Genomic DNA, 22287 nt, shown 5'->3' with positions numbered 1-22287 from the left:
CTCTGCTATTCTGAGTTGCTGTTATATGTCTCAAGAGCTATATCTCAACATCTGGTTTAGGTGCAGTTTGTTTGTTGGCTACATTCAGCTTTGTTAAGGGTATCATTGGGTGAGACCTTTCGCAGTCATTTTCACGTGATTTTTCAATTCAGTTTAATCCTTCCTTATCTTTTGGTGTAATTCTACTGCCCCACATTGCATCAGCTTCTCCTTCATACAAGTGGTTCTTCGAGCCTGTGTTTACAGAACTGTATTTGATGATTTCGGACGGTTTTCCTAACTTTTTCCCAACTCTCTTTAGAGTATTTCTGATGCTTATTCCCAACAAGCTTGGTGTCAATTGGAAGTTTTATAAGTAAGCTACTTAGTGATCAAAATTATGGGGAAAATAATGGAACAGAAAGGAAAAACTTTGTGCAGCTCATTTGAGATGTACCCCTGGGTTACAGATAGCTGCTCCCTAAGAGCCATCTTTAAAGAAGTTACAATTTAGTATTTTTTAATGGTGACTAAATTGTACTTCCTCAGGTAACTTAGAATAGAGAGATCTTGGTGACAGTTTAAAATATACAGATCATTGCTCAGGACTACTTCCTTGAGCTTTGTATGTGGACCTGTAAGATGATTTGGAATTTGAGCGGTAGCAAAAAAATGGTTAATTAAACTATTATGAGAGCACCACATTTGGTGTTGGGGACTCATTACCAAGGCATGATCCCCATCCACCTTGTGTGTTAATTTTGTTACAGAGTGATTTCCTTCTTGAATATTTGAATAATGATCCCAATAGGACTTACACCTGATTTCTTCATACTTTCTCAAAATGTCCAGCACCTTCAAACCAAATGGTCATATTCTGTTTCATTGTTTTTGTTTTTCCCAAATAGGTGTAGCCTCCAAAAACACCTTGCCTTCAGGCTGCAATGGGATCAGTCTGGTGCTTGCTACTCTGCATCCCCATGCTGTCACCCACGTTTGCTGGGGGTGTCACCCGAGTCTATTACCTGGGGATCCATGAGGTGAACTGGAACTATGCTCCAATGGGGAGGAATGTGCTCGCTAACCAGAGTATTGCACATAACCGGTACGTTTGCTTCTAACAGAATTTAGTCTGGGAAGGGCTTTAAGCTGTCATTTGATGAGTAATTTCATGCAGGTATTTTGGGGCATCTGAGCAAGCAAGAGACACAGTCCCATAGATTCTGATCTTTATGAGCTTAATGTTTAACTTGTTTTATGCTCCTGTGATAAAACCTGTGTCAGTGGTAAAAGGGATGGTTAGTCTGGAGTGTCCAGAGCCCGTACACTGGAGAGAAGTGCATGGAAAACAAACATGGAACAGAAAATACAGCAGATACAGAACAGATTGTTCTAATATTGTCCAGATTTTGCAATGCTCTACCCCGGAGTTTCGTTTTGCTTAGTTCCAGCTGGTGATCAGCTTGTTTATCTTGAAGCATGATGACTTTTCATCTTTGTATAAATGGCCTCACAGAGCCAGCCTGTTTTTGTTTCAGTGGAATTTCAAGCCTTAGACTTAATGGGACCTTCCTGCATGGGATTTTAGGGGCTGTTTGAAAAACATTTTTGTTTTTCTTGCTAAAGTAAATCTGGAAACAGCAATAATTGGTTCGAGTCACTACACAAACAGTGTTTTGGGTTTAGCTTTCAAAACATCAAACCTTTTTTTTTTGGTCGGTGTTTTTTTCTGTGTGTGGTTTGTTTTGTTTTTCAGTAGCTTTCCATAGCATTTTAAAGGCATTTGTGCTTTTTGTCCCTGCCCTCATTTCCTGTGGCAAATAGCTGGTATTTCTTGACCTGCTCTCAGTCCTTTATCCCTCTGTAATAACTAACACTCAGGTTCAGACACCTCTTTCAGAAACAGCACAGTGGGAACAGGCAGGGTGTGCAGAAACATCAAGGTCTGCCATTTTAGCATGGAAAAGTCTCTGTTCTCCGGAGATGCTGTATAGATGTGAATTAGTTCACAGGAAACCCCCCAAAATTCAGTGGAATTTGTTTGGTTTCTCTCATAATATGTGAAGAGAAGGAAATGAAATTTAGGGCCATTGAACTTAAAAGCAATTTAAAAACTGTTGTCATGGCAAACAATTAGCTAATGGGACCTATTTGTACAATGATTGTAGAAATTAAATTGCTGGCAATTAGAAAGGGATGTGATGTTGGTTGATTGATAGTACCTCTATCAAAATATCTCAAGGAGTTTTTTTTGTTGGGAAGAAGTAGACTGTGTGGGGAAAAAGAGGCACATCTGTAAAACAAAGTGTGAATTGTCCTTAACACTTTGGTGATAATGGCTGCGGGGCTGACTTGGCAAAGGGCTGAACTCTGGATTGTATAACCAGAGCCAAACCCTGCCTGTTTTTGAATGATGAGGTCAATGCTTAATATGTGGGTCTCAACTGTTCATTCTCTGAGATGGGCATTAGAGTTTACCTCCCTTCCAGGGCTGCTCTATTGCTGCAGGTGTTTGATCCGAAGGGGGAAGTGAGGGGAGTGACCTTGGCTCTCGTTTAGGCTGGTTCCACTAATACCTGGACTGTGATTCATCTCTTATCTATTAAGGATTACCCATAAAGAGCAAATACGCTTGAGAGTTAAACTTTAGTACCTGTATGAGGTTTTAACTCTGGAAGCTGGTTACCTGCTAGGCATGTACCTGCCTGACCCATCTGCCACTCTGGAAGGAATTTGGAAACTCAAGTAGAAAATCATCTTTCAGACTTCAAATTTTGGCCAGAGAGCTTAAGAGACTTCCTCATCCCACTCCACCTGCCTTGTGACTTAGCTGGAAATGGCACAAAGGAATTGAAGTGAGTTTTGAAGAGCCCAGTGAAGGCTGAAGGAGGCATGAGACGTGTCCTTCCTGTGACACCCACATGGGATTGTCTGGGAAGTACTGTCCTTCCCATTTCTTGTTTGCAGGGCACAGTTCAGGGGTGAATTTTTTGTCTGCTGGTGAAGAGCTGGGGTTGAGGTCGTGCCCATGCATGGGTGACTTAGAACATCCCAGGGTTCTCTAATGCAAAGGCTTTTGGCTGTACCCGGGAGAGTGGAGTGCCACCATCACTCTGCTGCAGTATTGACCAGCTGCTGTATGTAATGATGACTCATAGTGCCTTTCCCTTTGAATTCAACAGCCAGGCCTCAGCATTCCTGCAGTCTGGGAAAGATAGGGTGGGAAGCATGTACAAGAAATCTGTCTATAAGCAATACACGGACTCCACGTACACCACTGAGATCCCCAAACCTGTCTGGCTGGGATTCCTTGGACCTCTCATCCGAGCAGAAGTGGGGGATACCATTAAAGTACACCTAAAAAATTTTGCTACTCGACCGTATACAATCCATCCTCACGGTGTTTTCTACGAAAAGGACTCTGAAGGTAAATGAGCTACTGCCATCATGGAGACAGATTTTTCTCACTGGGAACTTAGAAGTATGCATGGAGGAGAACTGTCCATAAAGCCCCAGCTGAAAAGCAACTGCATTTGGGTGTTGAGTTAGTAGGGTCATGGGGCTGGAGTCCTGACCTTGGCCCAGGTTTCTTGATTTTAGAACCTCCAAAACACTGATCAGCTAGAGGTTGTAGAGAGACTGTGGGGGCACAGTGCAGAATTGAAAGCAAAGCAGCACTAGGCAGAATGGAAATAATCCTGCTGACTCTGCGCTGACCTGTTTACTGGGCAAATTGCCTCAGTGCATCTTTGAGGAAGTGATGATTCAACACTATTTCAACGTTGGGATGGAGAGTCTCAGCTCAGTATAAGGTTACATGTGTGGGCATCTTGGCTCTTCTTGAATGGATGTTGTGATTGCTCAATTGTTCTAGGATCCCTGTATCCTGATATGTCCCCCCAGGATCAGAAGAAGGATGATGCTGTTTTCCCAGGAAGGAATTACACTTATACTTGGACTGTCCCTGAAGATCACAGTCCAACTGCTGATGACCCAAACTGCTTGACCTGGATCTACCACTCTCATATTGATGCACCAAGGGATATTGCATCGGGATTAATTGGGCCATTACTTACATGTAAAAAAGGTAAAAACACCAAGAGAAAGCAGCTGAGGACTGCAGTTCCATAATGTAAAGGTTTTGTGGTGACATGAATAAGGATAGGATGTGAAGATACTCTGGTGTGCAGCTCCCAGCTTCAGGGGGAAATGCAGCTTGGTTAGAGGGGACAGAGAGGACCTGGGTTCTAGCTGGATTCTGGTCACTGCATTGTCTTTATTCCTTAGTGGTTGGGCAGGTGTGCTTGCTGGCCTCTTGATCCGAGAGAGCTGCTTGAATCCATGTCAAAAGCAAGACTCTTGTCAAAGATCTAGTTTGTGTATGCAAAACATGGTGACTGGTTGGTTTCAGCTGGAGTGAGAAGACTGAAGGTGTTGCGATTGAGCCATGCAGTGGCAGAGCTGCTTGGGAGAGAACTGTATTGGCAGGGATATATTGGAAAAGGGTGAGCTTGCCCTCTGGAGTGAGCTGTGAGGATGGTGGGAAAGCATCTGTTTTCTCCAGCTCATGTGACAAGACTTACTCTGCTACTGCTGTTTTAATCTCTTGCCTGATTTATGATTTTCTGCATGAGTGATTTTCTTCATTCATTCCTTTCTCCTTTCACCTCAGGAATACTGACTGGCAGCTCTCAAAGACGCCAGGATGTGGATGTTGATTTCTTTCTGATGTTCAGTGTGGTGGATGAGAACCTAAGCTGGTACCTGGATGAGAACATAGCATCATTCTGCACAGATCCTGGCTCTGTAGACAAAGAAGATGAGGAATTTCAGGAGAGCAACAAAATGCATGGTCAGTGTCACCTCTGTGAGGCCACTGTCTCTCTGCTGAGATCTGAGATCACATGCTGAGCAAATGATATCTCAGGGACAGGGCAATGGGTCCAGGAAACAGAAGTATTGCTTTGATTTTATCTTTGCTTTGAATGAGCTTTTATACCCTTTGTTTCAGGAATGAGCTGTGGTACTGGGCTCTCCAAAGCAGAAGAGGAGGAGGAGGAGTTCTGGTTAGGTCCATCCTCCTATCGTGGCTGTGCTGTCACCTGCTGGCAGGAGCTCTGAAGGCCCCTTTTCTGCTCTCTAATTTTGCCTTGCTTGGTTTTGCAGCTATTAACGGTTATGTGTTTGGCAACCTCCCTGGACTGACGATGTGTGCTGGGGATGATGTTTCATGGCACCTCTTTGGGATGGGCAATGAAATTGATGTTCACACGGCCTACTTCCATGGAGAGGCACTCAATATCCGAGGCCACAGGACAGATGTGGCCAGCCTCTTCCCAGCCACTTTTGTTACAGCAGATATGATCCCCAGTAACCCTGGGAGATGGCTGCTGAGCTGCCAGGTCAATGATCACCTACAAGGTAAGGCAGAGGGTGGAATATATCCTGGACTCTATGTCCTCTGTTTTTGATGTACATGATGCCTTGGGCATGAAAAATGTCCCCAGATGAGTGGGTGATTCCTTTACTTGTAAAAATTGAAGTGGGCCGGTTACTAATGTGCAGGGCAGCTTTGGTGGGGGTGACTTGTACCACGGTGTGATGTTCCATGTTTGGTACAGCTGAAAGCTGAGATGAGGCAGTGCCTTAGGAGTTCTGGTCCCTGTAAGAGGCACTTGCATGATAGATCTGAAGACAGCAGAAGGCTCAAGTCACTCTCTATACTTCTGTAGCATCCAATATCTAAGGTTGAAAGTTCTGCTCCCTGACAAAAAACTCCTTGCTGTGGAATTACTCGCCTTCTCCCATCCATGTGCCTTTTGGGACAGCAGAGGGAAGGTGGGACTGCCCGTTAGGCTGGCTGGAGGGGCTAACGCGAGTGTCCGCCTTCATGTCTTGGACAGCTGGGATGGGGGCACTCTATGAAGTCCGGCCGTGTTCTCGGCAAGCTCCTGCACCCACCCTGAAAGGGAGAGTTCGGAAATACTACATAGCTGCTAAGGAAGTGCAGTGGGACTATGGACCCTCGGGGCTTGACCAGATCAGCGGGGAGCAGCTCAGCGATGCAGGCAGGTAAGTGAGAGGCTGGTGGGCTTGGGCAGTGTTTGGGGAGTCTGGCCTGGATCAGGAAGGCTGCTCAGGAAAATGTGGAATTTCTTGTCAAAATACATGCTTGCTACTCACATGGAGTCCATTTTCTGGGAAGGCTGACCACCCCATCTAGAAAGGGAGGCTGCTGTAGCTAGACTGCACTGAGAGCAGTATAGGTACCGTGGGGCCCTCCTGTGAGAGTGCTGTGTGGCACAGCTGTACCCACAGGCAGCAGGAGTCCCAGCAGATGTACAGCGTGAGCTGCTGTGTTTGTCTCTGGTCTTCATTTCTGCTTGCTGTGCCTGACCTAGGAACAGACTGATCTATTTGAGAAATGATTCAAAAAGCCCCTGGTGCAGCAGACACAGGGTGGCACAGCTGGCCTGCAGATGGGCCTCAGGCTGGTGTTGCTGCAGGAAGCAATTTCGAGGAAATCAGATGCGAGGACTTGGATGGCAGCCCTCCATCCCATGGTTAGATGACTGTGGTAGCAGTTGAGAGGCTTCCCATTCAGGCTTTGGCTAACTGAAAGAGAGATTATTCTCCTTCCACAGAGGTTACTTCCCTTCCCTAGTAATCTGTTGGAGAGGATATACCTTATTCAGATGGAGAAGAGGAAATGCAAAGTGGTTAATTATTTACCCAATGCCATGCAGCAAGTCTTGTAGACCTTAGACCTGTGAGCTGGCCTTGTAACTGCACTGTCTCTCCTGCAAGGCTTGTTACTTATATTTGGTGAGGGTGGTAGTGAAGGAAATAAATACTTTTACAGCTGTTTAGTTTAGTTGTGATTGTGGCTGTCCCCTGGGCTGTCCCCAGCTTCTGAAGAGGTTGGAGTTTTAGCTCTGTCTTCCCACTGACTGCACTGCAGTTTTGTTCAGTCCTTCGCACATCTTGTATAGTGATGCTGATCACAGCCTGGGAAAGGACTGTGTGCCACAGGTGCTCCCTGAACACCTGGGTAGATGAGTCTGTAAGGGCAAAAAAGCTTTGCAGAGTCCAAGTTGTACTTGTTCCAAACTAGAGGTGCTGTCCTTGTCTGAAATACTGCTTGATTTGGAGATGCTGATGGCCTTGCCAGAGGAAGCAGGGGAACAGGACTGATTTTTCTATGAAATGACTTGACATATGCTTTTTGCATTTAGTCCTGCTGAGCAGTATTTCAAGCGTAGCCTCTACCGAATTGGGGGTGTCTATTGGAAGGCAAAGTATGTGGAATATACTGATGAGAGCTTCCGTGAGGAAAAGCAGCAATCAGAAGAAGAGAAACACCTTGGAATACTTGGTGAGAATCATCCAGGAACACAAATCCTCTGTCAGTGTCTGTGAGAAGGATGCTGGGAGTGCCAGGTGGCTGTACCTGCCGGCTCATTTTGAGGGGCAGGGAGGGGCACAAGAGGTGCTTCACAACAGTCACATGTGAGAGCAAAGGGAACAGGCCGAGGTGCGGGGTGGTAGAATGGACAGAATGACTTCAGGAGTCATTCTGAAGGTGTTCTAGAAGTAAAGGCTGAGGTATAGTATATGTGACTAGAGCTAAAAAGGGCACAACGATAGCTTCTGGTTATGTGTTTTTGACTGAGTCCCTTCAAGGCATGCTGCAAACCCCATGTTCTCACAGAGAGCTTTCTCTCCTGAATGGGTGCTTGGGGACAGGCATGGTAAAGGCTCATAGGTCCTCTCTGGCTGGCTGGGTCATGGCCTTATAGACTCTGGTGGGCTTGGAACATTTCACACCTCTGAGGTACATGTTTTGGGAGGCTGAGGGGGCCTTGTGTTAAGTGGAGGAGAGACATGGGCCTTTCCTGAGGGCACTCCAGCACATCTGGCTGTTCTGTTACTTCCCCTTGTGAGGGCGTGATGCCTCTCTGAGTTCTCCTGTAGACCCAAGCTGCTTTCAGACAATCGTTGTCAGCCCCTGCTCCCACTGAGCTCCCTTCAGCAGCAACAAGGCCAGGCCACCTGCTGCCTCTCATCTTTGGCCCCGCAGCTTGGGGGAAGGTGCCCTGTCTGCCTTGGTTTGCCTGATGGCCTGCAGAGATGCTCTGTTGCTGATGTGCTCTCTCTGCTATATTCTAGGTCCAGTGATCAAAGCTGAAGTTGGAGACACCATCCTGGTGACATTTTTTAACAAAGCCTCCTGGCCCTTCAGCATCCAGCCACATGGAGTGTTCTATGGGAAGGCGTCAGAAGGGACGTGGTACCATGATGGTTGGTAGATCTCTTTTCTTGAGTACACCCCCATCACCCTTCAGAGGTGTAGCCGAGTTTGTGCAGGGACTCAGGAATAACCCTGTAATCCCTGTTTTAAAGGCCTGTCCCAGAGTGGGGTTTCTGTGGCGCCGCTGCACAACTTCACGTACCGCTGGACTGTGCCAAGGCATGTGGGGCCCACATCCAGCGACCCTCCCTGCCTCACCTGGATGTACAGCTCGGCTGTGAATCCTATCAAAGACTCCAGCTCGGGCTTAGTGGGGCCTCTGCTCATCTGCAAGTCAGGCACTTTGGATGACAACAACAAGCAGGTAAAGGGGTTTTCCTGCCCCGTTCCTACCAGATTTTTGCTTTCATGTAGAGAGAGGAAGCATCAGCAAAACATTAATGAGCATAATGAAAACAAATGTGCAGTAGTGTAAGTCCAGGAGAGTTAAATCAAAGCCTTGTTGTTGGGCAAGTTAATGCTGGGACAGCTGGTGCCCAGGTCTTGCCTGAGAAAGGCCAGTAGTATTCTGGGCTCTCAAGAGTTGCCCTCAAAACAGTTCCTGAGCTCTGCTTTTAATTCCTAGAGAAACTTAGCTGGACAACTGTACCTTGGAATAGGTGTATATATAGGAATATAGGTAACTCTTTTCCTGAGGCTTGTGTAGCAGGCTGCTTTCAGAGAGGCACGTGGAATAGTCATTGCAGTCCCAGAAACAGTGAAAAGACATTTTTGCTTACAGGTGTTCTGCTTGGCTGATACAATGCTTTGAGGTTTGGGTGAGCCTCATTTATTCTGCAAGAGAAGTTAATTTTCAAGCAGAGCTGACTACAAAAAACCATGTGAAAATCCATGTCAGTCTTACGCTTTTGCTGAAGAGATGAAACCTGAAGGGCAGCCAGAATTTACTCTTGGAATTTCACTCAGGGGTAGTCTATTCCTGGCAGTAAGTCTAGGGAAGACAGTATATTGATATCCCTGGGGAGGTACCAGACAGAGGAGCAGAGCCTTGCTGTGAAAGACAGCAGATGGCAAATCAAACCCCTGCTTCCATCCTGCAGCATGGCTTGTGGAGCAGTGACAGATCTGGGGACTGCTGTCCCCAGAGCCTTCTGGGGGGAGTTCACATTCTGTGGGGGCACCATGTGACTGAATTAGGAGTGCAGAAGAAATCAGCATGCTACCCAGGGTAGAAATGTGGATCTGCTCAGCAAAGAGGATTGGGAATACACACAGCCCTCAAGGTGAAGGAGCTGTGATAATGATAAACATGGGCAGGTATTGGAAGGGTGTAAGCAAAAGAGACAGACCTTTGTAAGTGTAGGATGGGGAAAAATCACCTGAGGTGGCAATTCTGGCTCCACAATCTTAGGCAAACCTTTAATGAATGCTTAACTGTGGAAGGTGCATGGCCACTCTCCTGTACCCCTGTGCTGCCGCCTGGAAATTGCTCTCCTGCTCAGCAGGCTGGCTGCTTGTGTGCTGCTGGGGACAATGACACCAGTGGGAGAGTCTGGTCACCATCACAGTGTTCTTTTAGCGGGGAAACACCATGCTTTGGAGTGCATTTCTTAGGAGAATTATCACTCTCGAGGATTTAGGGTAATTAAAAAATCCCCTATCTAGGCCTGTGATAGTGTCGTCATCAGCCTGCCTTATGTCTGGGCTCTGGTCTTGGGTCTGGTTTGGACAGACACCTACATGCAGGTGTGGGGGAGGAAGGGGGCACTGACTTCATGGCCTTGGCTGAGTTTTGTTCACTTTATTCACATGAAATACCATGGAAAATGCACAAGTGGTGCTTTTTATGAAATAAAAGAGGAATGTTCAACATGAGTAAAGGGACAGAGCCCTGTCCCTTGATGAGCCATGTTTTAAAATAAAGGGAAATATGAGAGCCAAGCAAAACAGTTCTAACTCTAAGGATAGTTAGTTGGTGCATTTTAGAAGTTAACAGCCATCATTGTAATTACAGAAAGGGATCGACAAAGAATTTTATCTTCTCTTCAACGTGTTTGACGAGAACCTCAGCTGGTATTTAAATGCTAACATAAAGTACTACTTGAGGATGGAAGAGACATCTGTGAAAAAGGATGATGCCTTTGAAGAATCCAACAGGATGCATGGTATGGTCGGATGCTGCTCTATGACAGCAGGGATGAACCTGCAAAGCACGGGCTGAAGTTCACCTAAAGGCTGAGCTGGGGGCTGGACAAAGGGCTGTGTGGTGTTGGCCTGGAATCAAGCCAGGCTGGAGGCACCGCGTGAGACATGGACAAGCAGCACAGCTGTCTGGAGAAGTGTGCTCTGAGTGTATTCGGGGGTCAATTACAAACAAGTTACCCTTCTTCTGACTGGCAGGCCTGTCCTATGAGGTGTACGCTCAAAATGAATCTCCTGGCTGACACCTGCTGCAGAGAGTTAACTCCTTTCTTCTTTCCAGCCATCAATGGACTTATGTTTGGTAACTTGCCTGGGCTGAACGTGTGTGAAGGAGACAAGGTGTCCTGGCACCTCCTGGGCTTGGGCAGTGAAGCAGACGTGCATGGAGCTATGTTTCAGGGCAACACCATGCAGATGAACGGGATGCGGAGAGATTCAGCCAATCTGTTCCCCCACACCTTTGCCACTGCTTTCATGCAGCCTGATAACAGTGGTGAGTGCCTGCACAGCTGACTGGGTAGGTGGAAGAGTCTCCCATTGTGGTATTTGCTCCTGTGGCAGATTCTCTAGCATGGTATGAACTCTTACAGGGTGTGCTGCGCTTCAGGTGCTTATTGTGTAAGAAAGCTTCCTGAGATGATCTGTGTATAGAACTTTGTTGTGCCATTCCTACTTGGTTTCTCCAATCACTCCTTTTAACTTTTGCCTGTGGCAGCCAAGCTCCCTAAACACCACAGAGATACACCCAGCACATACTGACACCAGCCAGGGAAGCAGCTGTTTCCTGGAATTTTCAAAAGCAACTGATTTCCTTGTTCATCCTGCCTCCCTCAGGGACTTTTGAGATCTACTGCCAGACGAGCAATCACTACCAGTCTGGGATGAGGGAACAGTACATCGTTTCCAAGTGTGGCAAGGCGGGCGCTGCCTCTGCCCATCGGTACACGGGAGTGCGGACGTTCTACATTGCGGCGGAGGAGGTGGTGTGGGACTACGCGCCTGACCGCACCTGGGAGAGGGAACGGCACAACCACTCTGCACAGAGGTAGAGCCCATCTTCTGGGGAAGCCCGTGGCAGTGTCCTAGCAGACCCTGGTGGAGCCTGTTGGGTGTCTTGGCCACCCCGTGACCTGGTGCACATGCTGGTGGTGCTGCTGGTGGGAGCACAGCCCTCCACGTCATTATGCTCTCCTTTGCAGCCCATGCTAGCTCTGGGAAGCCCCTTCAGCTTGTGAACCCCCTGACACAAGTTAATTGTTTGTTCCCCATGAGGTTTTGGTTATCTCAGCACTCGTTCTGCATTTCTCAGCTATGCTGACGTGTTTCTGAACAACGAGAATGGACTGCTCGGCTCCAGGTACAAGAAAGCAGTTTACAGGGAGTACACGGATGGCACTTTCCAAACCCCCAAGGCCAGGATAAATGGTGATGAACACCTGGGGATACTGGGTAAGGATGTGTGCAGAGGGTTCACCTTCCTCTCACACAGCAATGGGACTGGGGCTCTAAAGCTGCAGTGGCTCACAGCTGTAATCTAAAGGCTCGCTGGATATTTAGGCAACTGCTGTGTGTCTGAGTGCAGAGAAATTGGGACTGTCTCCAACTCACATCTGCCAGCTTTGGAGACAGAAGTTAGAAGGGTCCTGTGCCCAGCTTGCAGGAAAGCCTGGGCTTTCCCACTTGCCTTTGCACCAGTGTTCTGTCGTAGCTTGGGCAAAGCATGTTTCACAGCTGCATTTCTCTGACTACGGGGCAGAAACAAGCACTGACTTCTGGAGAGGGGTCTGAGAAATGGAAGGGAAAATCTGTAGCTGTGAGAAATGCTTCTGGAGTGAAAGCAAGCAGCCTTGGGAAGTGGAGGAGCATTTTGCAGTGACTAGTGGAGATCTGTGGAGACAAAACTCTCTGTTACGAACCCAAGGCTGTAAGTGGTGTCAGGGCAGCCAGGCTGAGGCAGAATCTGCCACTCAGAATAGGCTGCAGCTCTGATTTGTGACACTGTCAGGCTCAATTGAATATTACCACATGTTTTAAAATCAATAGCAAGGGGTGATCAACATGTGACATTTAGCATAGCAGTATTCAGAAATCAAGCTTTAGCTGTGCTGGGCCCAGCTGAAATGTGTAATCACCTTCACTGTCCTCATTGTGAAAATCAGTCCAGTTTTCTAAGACTTGGATTGGGACTGACATTGAATTCTCTTTTTGGGAGGTAGAGAAGAGGAACATCATAAATACTATAAGGTAATATTTCTGGGGAGAAGATGTTGAGAGAGGGGTGGGAATATCCCAGAAGATGAGCTGATGGATTTTGCTGATCTCAGAGTACATTCTTCCTGTCTCAAGGCCCTTTTCTGTGGGCGGAAGTGGGCGATATTCTCAATGTTGTGTTCAAGAACAACGCCTCACGGCCCTACTCCATCCATGCACACGGCGTGCTGGAGCAGCAGACTGGACATCCCCAAGCAGCAAACCCTGGTAGGTTCCTGTCTCTAGCTGCATTCCCGCGTGGGCTTGCACAGCTGATTTTAGCCCAGAGCCAGACTGGTTTCCTTAAGCAGCCTCAGATGTCCTGGTTTTGTTACAGTAGAGTGGTGGAACTGAACAGTGGCTCGTCTTTCAGGTCCAGCATGGTTTTAGTGATACCATTTGTGTGGGGATGGCAGCCATCTGGGACATGTGTAGGACATTCTTTTGTGTGCAGCCTTATCCCCCACATTGAGTGTGGTCGCTGTGTGAGAAGGGGGAGGTGATGGCAAGTCACAGCTCAGCCAGTCCTGGGATGGGGAAGCCTCTTCTTTGGGATGCATGAGCACAATAGTATGAAAATAGTATGAAATAGGAGAAATACACAATTGCTTGCTGGGATCTGGCTGAAATGGCCCCTTTGTCTCATGATCCAGATGCCAATGTATTTAATTTTTAGTCCCCTCCAGCTCGCCCAGACTGTCCAAGCCACAGTCAGGCTGTCAGCCAGATCCTGTCTTTGTGGAATGGCTGCTAATATGAAAAAGGGTGATTTTAAAACCCAGTTTGAATCAGCATCATAAATTCACTTCAAAGAGAAGAAAGAATCATCTGAATGAGCTTCCATGGTCGTTCCATGATCATCTCCATGGTCAGGCCCAGTCTTGAAAGCGGCAGATAAAGCTACATTGTGCTGGTACCAGACAGTGTGTTCATCCTGTGACCCCTCTGTCTTGCTCTGAGAGGGGAGCTGCTTTGTGTTTGGGGAAGGCAGATGCAGTATCTGACAAATAGAGAATTGAATTCGGGCTTTGGAGACAGGATTTTCTTTTTCCATTTGGTTTTGCTGCTGCTTAGTGAGTGGCTGTATCACCTGATGTATGGTGCTGCTTGGTCCCTCAGGTGACATTGTGACATACCGGTGGGAAATTCCCGAGAGATCTGGTCCAGGACCAAATGATTCAGCCTGTGTTCCTTGGATCTACTATTCCACGGTGGACCCAGTAAAGGTAAAACAGAAGTTATAACCAGGAAAGCCTAATTAGACCAGTTTTTTACCCCGTTTAGAAAACAATGTGAGTTGGGTACAATTTAGAGATTGGCCCAGCCGAGAGGTGGAACAATCACCTGGTAACATATCCAGTCTTCTCCTTGGAGAGAAAGTCTTCTGAATTTTTCCTGTTGTTTGTCCTTATTTTATCCTAACAAACCTTTGTAAAACAATTCCGTCTTTCCTTGCTAGTAACCTTGCTCCAGTTATTTGTAGGATATTAGAATATCTCCCAGTTGGTCATGGTTTCTACTGGTGAGAGCCATAGGGCTAATCTAGAAAGGCAGAAATTGTCCAAAATAAACCTCATGAATAAAGCAGGAAGATTTGACCATTGCTAGAATTGTCATAGCACCGATTTCACAGGGCAACGACCTGGAGCATCCTGCAATAAACCATCACATTCAACCCAGAGATAATGGCCTTTTTATCTCAAGTTGCAGATGTTTTTGCAGTCACAGAGTGGAGAATATTTTGATACCATCCATATTTATGACTTTTGGATTTGCATTTAGAACAGCACGTATAATTCCTGTTCCTGTGCTTCAGTGGCTGGTGCTCTCCAGCAAGAATACTTGTGTGGCAGAACTGGTTGTTTTAAGTGGGGTGATATGGGAATAGAAAATGATGGCTGAAAGGCAAAAAACTGTGAGTAAAGGAGGGTGAGAAGGTCCTTGCCTCAGAGCTCTCCTTCCTTCTGATTAGGATATGTACAGTGGGCTGATTGGGCCCCTGAAGGTCTGCCGGAGAGGGACCCTGCGATCCGGTGGGACCAGGAAGGATATAAAGAGGGAATTTGCTCTGCTCTTCCTGGTTTTTGATGAAAATCAGTCCTGGTACTTGGAGGAGAATGTGGAACGTTTCAGTAAGGGAAATCACGAGATCAACCTGCTGGATGAGAAATTTGTGGAAAGCAACAAAATGCACGGTAATGTTGGTGTTGATTCTGCCACCTCTCTAAGTAAGGAGCCTGACTTGTGGTGAATATCCTTATCCTTTTCCATTATCAGTGGCACAAGCAGAATTAAACTGTCTGTTCTCAATATTGCAGCACACCTACAGCCCAAATCTTTGATCTGCAGTGAAGGCTGATCATTGTGGCTGTCCCTGTAAAGGAGGAATAGCAATATCCAGGCCAGAGAGGTTAATCTCTGATGTGTCTGAGTGACTCAGAAAAGGAAATAAAATCAGACATGAAATTAACTTGTCAGACAGCCTTAATTCTGTTTGTCTCGGGGACCATCAGAGTATGTTAGCCTTTAAATTAATTTTCTTAGCTATGTGGCTGCAAGATGTGGCTCCGTTGTTTTAGCTCATTATCAAAAAGCTATTTCTATCATAGAAGGATGAGCACATTTGTTTGAATTAGTGTGTTATTTATGTTAGTTTCTGTTCGTATTATATCTGGATCTGTCTAAAATACCCTCAGCAAAACAGGTCCCTTGACAGTTGTGGAGATAAGAATAGTGAGGAGTTGCATTTTGTGTACTGTCATTACTATTGGTTTTGTATGGGTGAGATAAAGACTCTCCAAATACACGTCCATGAAGGTGTAATTGTTAACCCAGTATTACAGCTAGCAGAACCAGCATGGTGAAGTTGGATACTTGTTTTTGGCTACACAAACTGCCCAGGGCAGATTTGGGAGTAAAACCCTGATGCTCTGCCCTCAGACCCAGCCTCTTTCCATCTTACTCCCTCTGTTGTCATCTGAGCATGAAAGTCTCTGTTGTGTGTGCCATGGCAGTCAGCTCACCCCCTGTTTCAATCCCTTTCCTGCATGTGCAGTCACAGCAGGATTCCTTCCAGCTGTGCTACTTGAGAGATAAAGTCCTGCCATGCAGCGATTTTACAAGTGGCTGGAATGTGATGTGTGTGGCCAGCCTGAGGCACAGGACCACAGGGCTGCCCACTGGCAGGATTTACCCCTTTTCAATGTTTATCAAGGAAATTGCTCAGACATTTATGTGTATGTAGGTATATACATATTTCTCCATCATTGGGTTGAAAAGCCATTTTTATGCATTTTGACTTCTAGAAGCAACCACTTCTGCTGGCTGACTGCAGGTTTTCAGCAAAGGTAGTTTTTGAGATTTATTTGAGCTGAGTTACAGCATGGCCTTGAGTGCAAGTCACTTTTCCTGGCTGTGAGCATAGTGGATAGTAGCTGAGCTGGGGGGACTGTCCTATGGGGGACACTAACTGCTGATACACTGGCTGCTGTATGAGCTTTATAACCTCTAATCTGCCACCTTCCTCTGAGGAGGTGCAGCACCCATACAATTTCACTAACAGCCTTTTCCCTTCCGTGTTATTCCCTGCACAGCAATCAATGGCAGGCTCTATGCCAACTTGCCTGGGCTGATCATGTACCAGGGAGAGTGGGTGAGCTGGTACCTGCTGGGAATGGGTCACGAGATTGATGTGCACACAGTCCATTTTCATGCTGAGACCTTCATATACAAGGTAAAAATATCTGCTGATGGTAAAGCAGGTACTGCCTACTGATACCAACACTTTTAACTTGACTTTGTATTTGAATGTTTTTTAATGACTCCACAGCAGCTTCACCCAGCTAGGAAAAGGATGTGGTTTTACACATCCCAATCTGACTCCCTGAGCCTCTGTGTTGTGCTGAGATTCCAGCTTAATCCTTGTTAGGGTTAGGCCTTACCAGATTGTTTGCTTTCCAAGCTGCAGCCCTGGAGCTGCTTTTTGAAAGGTTTTTTTTTTTGAGCTTTAAAAAGCTGAAGTGGTCCCCAGCTACACTGGCAGAATTTTCTTCCTGAGAAAATGCAGTGAGCACTGCAGCTAATGGCCTCCCTCCTCTGACAGAACGGCAAAAGCTACAGAGCAGATGTTGTGGATCTGTTCCCTGGGACCTTTGAAATGGTGGAGATGCTGGTTGGGAACCCTGGGACATGGCTGCTTCACTGTCATGTGTCTGACCATATCCATGCTGGGATGGAGATCCTCTTCACTGTCCTGCCTAGAACAGGTAGGGAGCTGCCACCATAAAACATCCAGCAGCACTTCCTGCTACTGCTGTGAAATTCTGAGTGTTTGTAGCTCACCTCTCTCACAGACTATAAAAAGCCAGTTAATGGAACAGATAATTACTGAAGTGTTATTAAATTATGATGTTCCCTTTAAATACGGTAATACCTGGAGCTGAAGTCAATAACAAATTGTTTTCTGGAGTTTACATTACCTGTGTTGTCATTCTGAGTTTGGTTTCTAGCTTGTGTCTGAATTGCGATGTTCAGCTCTCAGCCAGTAATTGCTCTTACTAAGAACTGGAAGGTGCTCAGAGCCGAGTGACGATCAGTACTGGGTTTGGCTGCAATGGAGCTGATGTGGTTTTAGATTTATTACCAAAACAGCGAATGTCCCAGTGGTTCAGCTGTGGGTGACCAGTGTCTGCCCAGTGTCAGGGCCATCTCTGTTTCTCCCTCAGCACTTTTCTTTTGAAGGCTGGAAAGGATTGTGCACTGGGACTGGGGCTGGCTCTGAAGCAGGTGATACAAAAATTCTCTTGTCTTACGTAGAGAGGGAAAACATTGACAGGACAAAGGACAGCCTCCTAGTCCTGGAAAAGCATGCTGCCTCTGGATCTGATCCTTGCCCTGTTCTGGGCTTTGCCTGCTCAGCCCAACACCTTCTTACTTTCCTTTTGTTTCCTTTCAGAGTCAGAGCTGGAAGTCGTGAGTGTCACCCCAGGTATGGTGTGTACGGCACTGCCAAACCCTGTCTGTGGGAAGGGGAGGGGGCAGATCCCTGAGCAACACAGAGGTTTGGATCTGTGCAAGGGGAGGGAAAGGCAGCACCCGCAGCCTCTACTCTGCCAGCCTGGCAGTGCCTCAGTGTGAGGCCTTGCTTCAGTAGATAACAGGGAGGGCACCAGTCTGTCCTCTGGTGATAGAAATAAGGAAGTTGGGCTGGTTAGGCTTCTTTGCCTGTGTTAAGTGGAAAAGGTTAGTGACCTCGCACCCTGTTGTGCCTGCTATGAATGGATTCAGATTTGGAGTGTGAGCATAGGCAGAGGACAGTGTCTGGAATGGATTGTCCTCTCTCTCTGGACTGTCAGTGACTCTGTGGTTTAGGGAGGTTTCACAATCATCTCTACAAGCTGAAGGGATGGAGTCAGCATGCAAACATGCACATCTGCCTTCTGCTCTCATGTTTCCCTGAGAAAAGAGCCCAAGCGTGTGCCCGGAGTTTTTTGGGCGTTGTAAAGAACAGATGTGAGAAGACATTTGGTTGAGCAGCACAGGGAGAAGGGGAGTAGTAGATATGATCCCTTTGAAATTTTCTGTGGTAGAAGTCTGAGTAACGTACATTGGTGGTTTGTTTTCCTGATTTCTCATCTTTTTTCACAACTCCCATTTTCTAGCTGCTGTGAAGAAATTCAGCTAAGCTGATTTGAGAGCCAGTTCAGGCCAGCTGCAAATGCAGCCACCTAACTACAGCTCAGCAGGCTTTCTCCACTGTTATTTCAGTCATTTTCACCCCAACATTTTCCTCACTCAACATGTCCATACCAGAAGAGGAGTAGGAAATGTGGGAGAGCAGTAGTGGCAATATTAAATAATTTGGTTTTATACCATATGGAGGTATCAGTTTGTGTATGCTCACCAGGCAGAAACCTTGGCCAATAGTTGTTGCCTGAGCAAACAGCCCCTTTTCTCAGGAGGTGGCTGCTGCCTCTGTGTGGAGGCACCAGCAAGCTCAGGATCTTGGTGACTCACCATGGGCATGGCTGAGCGCTCAGTGGTGTGTAGGACAGCAGCCACCATAACAGGGAGTGTGGACTGGGGGAACTTGCAGCAGTCCCAGCCTGGACACTTGTTCTCATCTCTGGGCTGGGGACAGAAGTAGCTGGCTGTCAGGTTCTGGGGTGGAGCAGGTTAGGGTAGGAACCATCCATCTCAAATCTCTGTGTGGGCTCAGGGATGAGGGTCTGACAGATGGATGGCACTGGGGCCTCCTTTGAGTCATTGAATCACTGAGGTTGGAAAAGACCTCTAAGATCATTGAGTCCAACCAATAACTCATCACTGTCATGTCTACCACTGAAACATGTCTCTAAGCTCCATATCTACACATCTTTTGAACACTTCCACTTTGATTGCATCAGGTTTTTCTTTTGCTCCTTTGTTGTATTTCTTGTAATGTTTCAGTTGTGGTATTGCTGGCTCTTGTTGAAAATACCTTTCTGGTTGTCTCTCAGGGTTGTTGCATGACGATGAGTCCCAGAAGATGATGCTTTTTGGATCTAAGGTGACCCAAGAGCAGATAGAGGCCACAGTCATCTCTCTGGCTGTTGTAGGAGTCCTGCTGCTCCTGGCTGCTGGTGTCCTCCTGGGAGCAGTCATCCATCTTGAGAAGCAAAAGAGGTTACGACGCAATCGGAGATCCATCCTGGATGATGGATTCAAACTCATGTCCCAAAAGAATTCTGGTCTCTGAAAGCCATGTACAAACATTGGGCTGTGTACTTGGAGCAGGGGCTGGATCCTTGTCCACAGCAAAGATTTTGGGGCATCATTTCAAATGTGCACTGTACTTCTAGAAGCTGAGGAGGGAAAGCTGGAGCCCTGACCTCTTCATATATTCTCCTCAGCCCTCTGTAAAGAAAATATCTATCCAGGAGAGATCCAAGGACCCTTTGAACTGACTGAAGACAAGTAATGATTAAAAAAGGTCCTTCTGAAATACTCTCCTTCCCCAAGGAAGAGAGGAGACATTTTATTCGCTCCAGAACAGCTCCAGTTGGTCTTTTCTAGCAGAATAGCTTAGGCCAGATTCCAGTCTTGCTCCATTGCCAGAGCTGAGTTGGGAATTGTCTCCTAAGAAACTGTGAGCCATTAATGTAATTAATGTGAAGGAGAGGAAGATAATATTTTCAGTTTTGTGAATCAATGAAGAATACAGAAAAAAATTTGTTAATTTAGAATTGGATTGCAGTTTTTTGATGATTAAGTGGGCAGACACAAATTCAGGGCACTGCATGTCACTGAGAACTCCATCAAGGACCATGATGAGCTGTGCCTCACTGTCAGCCTTGCTGTGACGCATCCTTTTGCTCTTTGCTGGGAGCCAAACTGGGATTGGGTGGTGGGACCAGAGTTCTGTAGCCCACCTGTGGGCTGTGGTGGCCGTCTTCCAGGGTCAGCTGTGCTCACACATATCACTGTAACATCACCCTTTGTGTGCCCACACATCCCACAGTCCCATCACCCTGTCGGTCAAGTACTGAGCCTTTCCCTATGAAATACTTGTCCAGCTCCCTCCCCTGAATCCCCATTACTCAAATGGATGCAGGTTAGTGCTTGTGTATTTCTGTGCCTGGTTTTAAAATGGAAAGAGCATAAAAGTGATCTGTTCTGGGTGGCTTTCAGAGGCAATTAAAGCAGCTAAATGGCTCTAATGACAAGGGACTGCTGGGGGCTCCTTAGGTATAACAGTACCATTTTCTTCAGAACAGTGGTTATCACATACTTAATCATGTTCAATTCATATCAAGCCCCTACACATTTCCAGCTGCCTTTTCCTTTGGCAGCGAGGACAAAGCTCATTATTTTTCTTTCATTTCACTTCATTAGGCCTGGTGAGGGGCTGGAGGGCTGTTGAATACTCTGAATATGGATGATCTTTGCTCAGATTTAAGCCTGGTTCAGCTGCTAATGCAAACCACAGGTTTCCAAACCCATCATTTGCAGGGAATTTTAGAAGCTATGTTATGAGAAATAAGAATGAAGAAGGAAGTCTTTATTTTATTTTTTCCCCCTTGGCTTGTTAAAAACCAGATAAAAAATGTTTTGGGTCTGCACTGAGATGAAGGAGTGAGTATAAATGTATTCCCTTGCTTCAGGGCAGCAGAACAGGGAAATCGCCCTTTCTGCAGCTCTGCGGCCTGGGCCCAGCCTGCACTTTGGTTGCTGGCCCCAAGCAGGGCAGCAGAGAGCTGGGAGCTGGATTTCACACATTCCATAAACAGCAGGCTGCCAAAATTCCTCAAATGTAATGTTTTTTGGGCCAAGTGGGGCATCAGTGGCAGAGGTCTCTCTAGCAGGGGTTGTGAGGAACTCTGGGGGCAGGCTCTGGAGAAGCCTGTGGTGTGAGGGCTGTGTCCTGTGAGAACCTCCCCAAACTGAGAAAACTCAAGGGAAAGCTTTGGATAAAACAGAAACAGATCATTTTGCTAGAACCTTCTGTTGCAGCAAACTGACAAAGCAGTTTATCAGCAAGTTCACAACTGCTTCTAAGCGGGAGTTGGCTCTCCCAGTCACTGTGCATGTGAGGAAGAGAAGGAGAGATCACAGAATCATAGAATATTCTGAGTTGGAAGGGACCCACAAGGATCATAGAGTCCAGCTCTTAGGTGAATGGCCCACACAGGGATTGAACCCTCAACCCTGCATTACTAGCACCATGCTCTAACCAGCTGAGCTAGTCCAATAACCCTCTGCCGTAAACCCAGCCCGCTTTACCCCGCACTGCCAGTATGAGTTCAGAACATCATGGAAGAGCTGGTCTTGCTCGTTTTGTATGGGATAAATGTAAGAAGCAGCTAATACTGCTGGTTGTAGTCACTTTAGCTAGTACTTTCTACCTGCAGTTTTAACATGGCTCTTCCTAGACCCCCATTAGCTGTGGTGACATTTTAAAAAGTTGACCCAGATGATCACCCACCTGTTTGAAGCCTTCTAGGCTATCTCAGGTGAGTGCAAAGCAGAGTTACTCGTTACATGGCAGCAGCTGGCTGTTTGCAGCAGGTCTGGGATGGGGTCCCTGTAGTGTGACCGCACTCAGTGATGGGCAGGCAGTTGTGCCCTCAGCCATTGCCACGCTGGCGTGTGGCTCATGCTCCTGCCGACTCCCACTCCAACTGTGCATGGGAGACATGTGAGTCAAAAGCTGTTTGGTTGTGCACAGGGAAATATAAAGTGCTATCTTTACATTTTTTTCTCAAAACACAAAAGTTAATGTGGAATTAACCCGTGGCACTCCATAAAACAACTGACACAGTAATTGTCAGTGAAAGGGTTTGCTGGGCTCTCAGCTGTAGTGCAGCCTCTAATTCTGAACTGAATTGCTTGGTGATCCAGACTGTCCATGCAGCCTGTTTGCAATTTTGTTGGCATAGCAAATTACAGGAGCGATGGCAAGTCTGGAGTGATGTGCTCATAGACTGCCTGGGGAGAGAAATTCTTGCACAACAGCTGCTAAAACAAGGGGATCTGCAAGGTGAAATCAGAGAATGGATCTGAGCAGAGGGAAAGCTGCCTCTGGCTTATTCACATATGGAGTCTGGGATATGGGATGTACAAATAAG

General features: G+C 46.8%; 1 protein-coding gene across 1 annotated transcript; it reads left to right on the top strand.

Moving 5' to 3' along the window:
• Positions 1-923: 923 nt before the first annotated feature.
• Positions 924-19760, top strand: HEPH (hephaestin; the record flags this gene model as incomplete). The annotated part of the gene is made up of 20 exons (XM_082289735.1): positions 924-1084; positions 3162-3406; positions 3854-4066; positions 4652-4831; positions 5146-5400; positions 5883-6051; positions 7215-7354; positions 8149-8280; positions 8383-8594; positions 10245-10395; positions 10713-10925; positions 11267-11477; positions 11742-11881; positions 12779-12910; positions 13802-13908; positions 14655-14877; positions 16276-16415; positions 16785-16947; positions 17637-17669; positions 19180-19760. The coding sequence occupies 20 exons, from the start codon at positions 924-926 to the stop codon at positions 19416-19418; spliced, it is 3459 nt and encodes a 1152-aa protein (XP_082145861.1). The 3' UTR covers positions 19419-19760.
• Between the last annotated feature and the right edge of the window lie 2527 nt (positions 19761-22287).

This window comes from Coloeus monedula (assembly GCF_965178545.1).
Source record: "Coloeus monedula genome assembly, chromosome: 12".
Classification (NCBI taxonomy): domain Eukaryota; kingdom Metazoa; phylum Chordata; class Aves; order Passeriformes; family Corvidae; genus Coloeus; species Coloeus monedula.
This window is presented reverse-complemented; position numbering and strand designations above follow the sequence as displayed.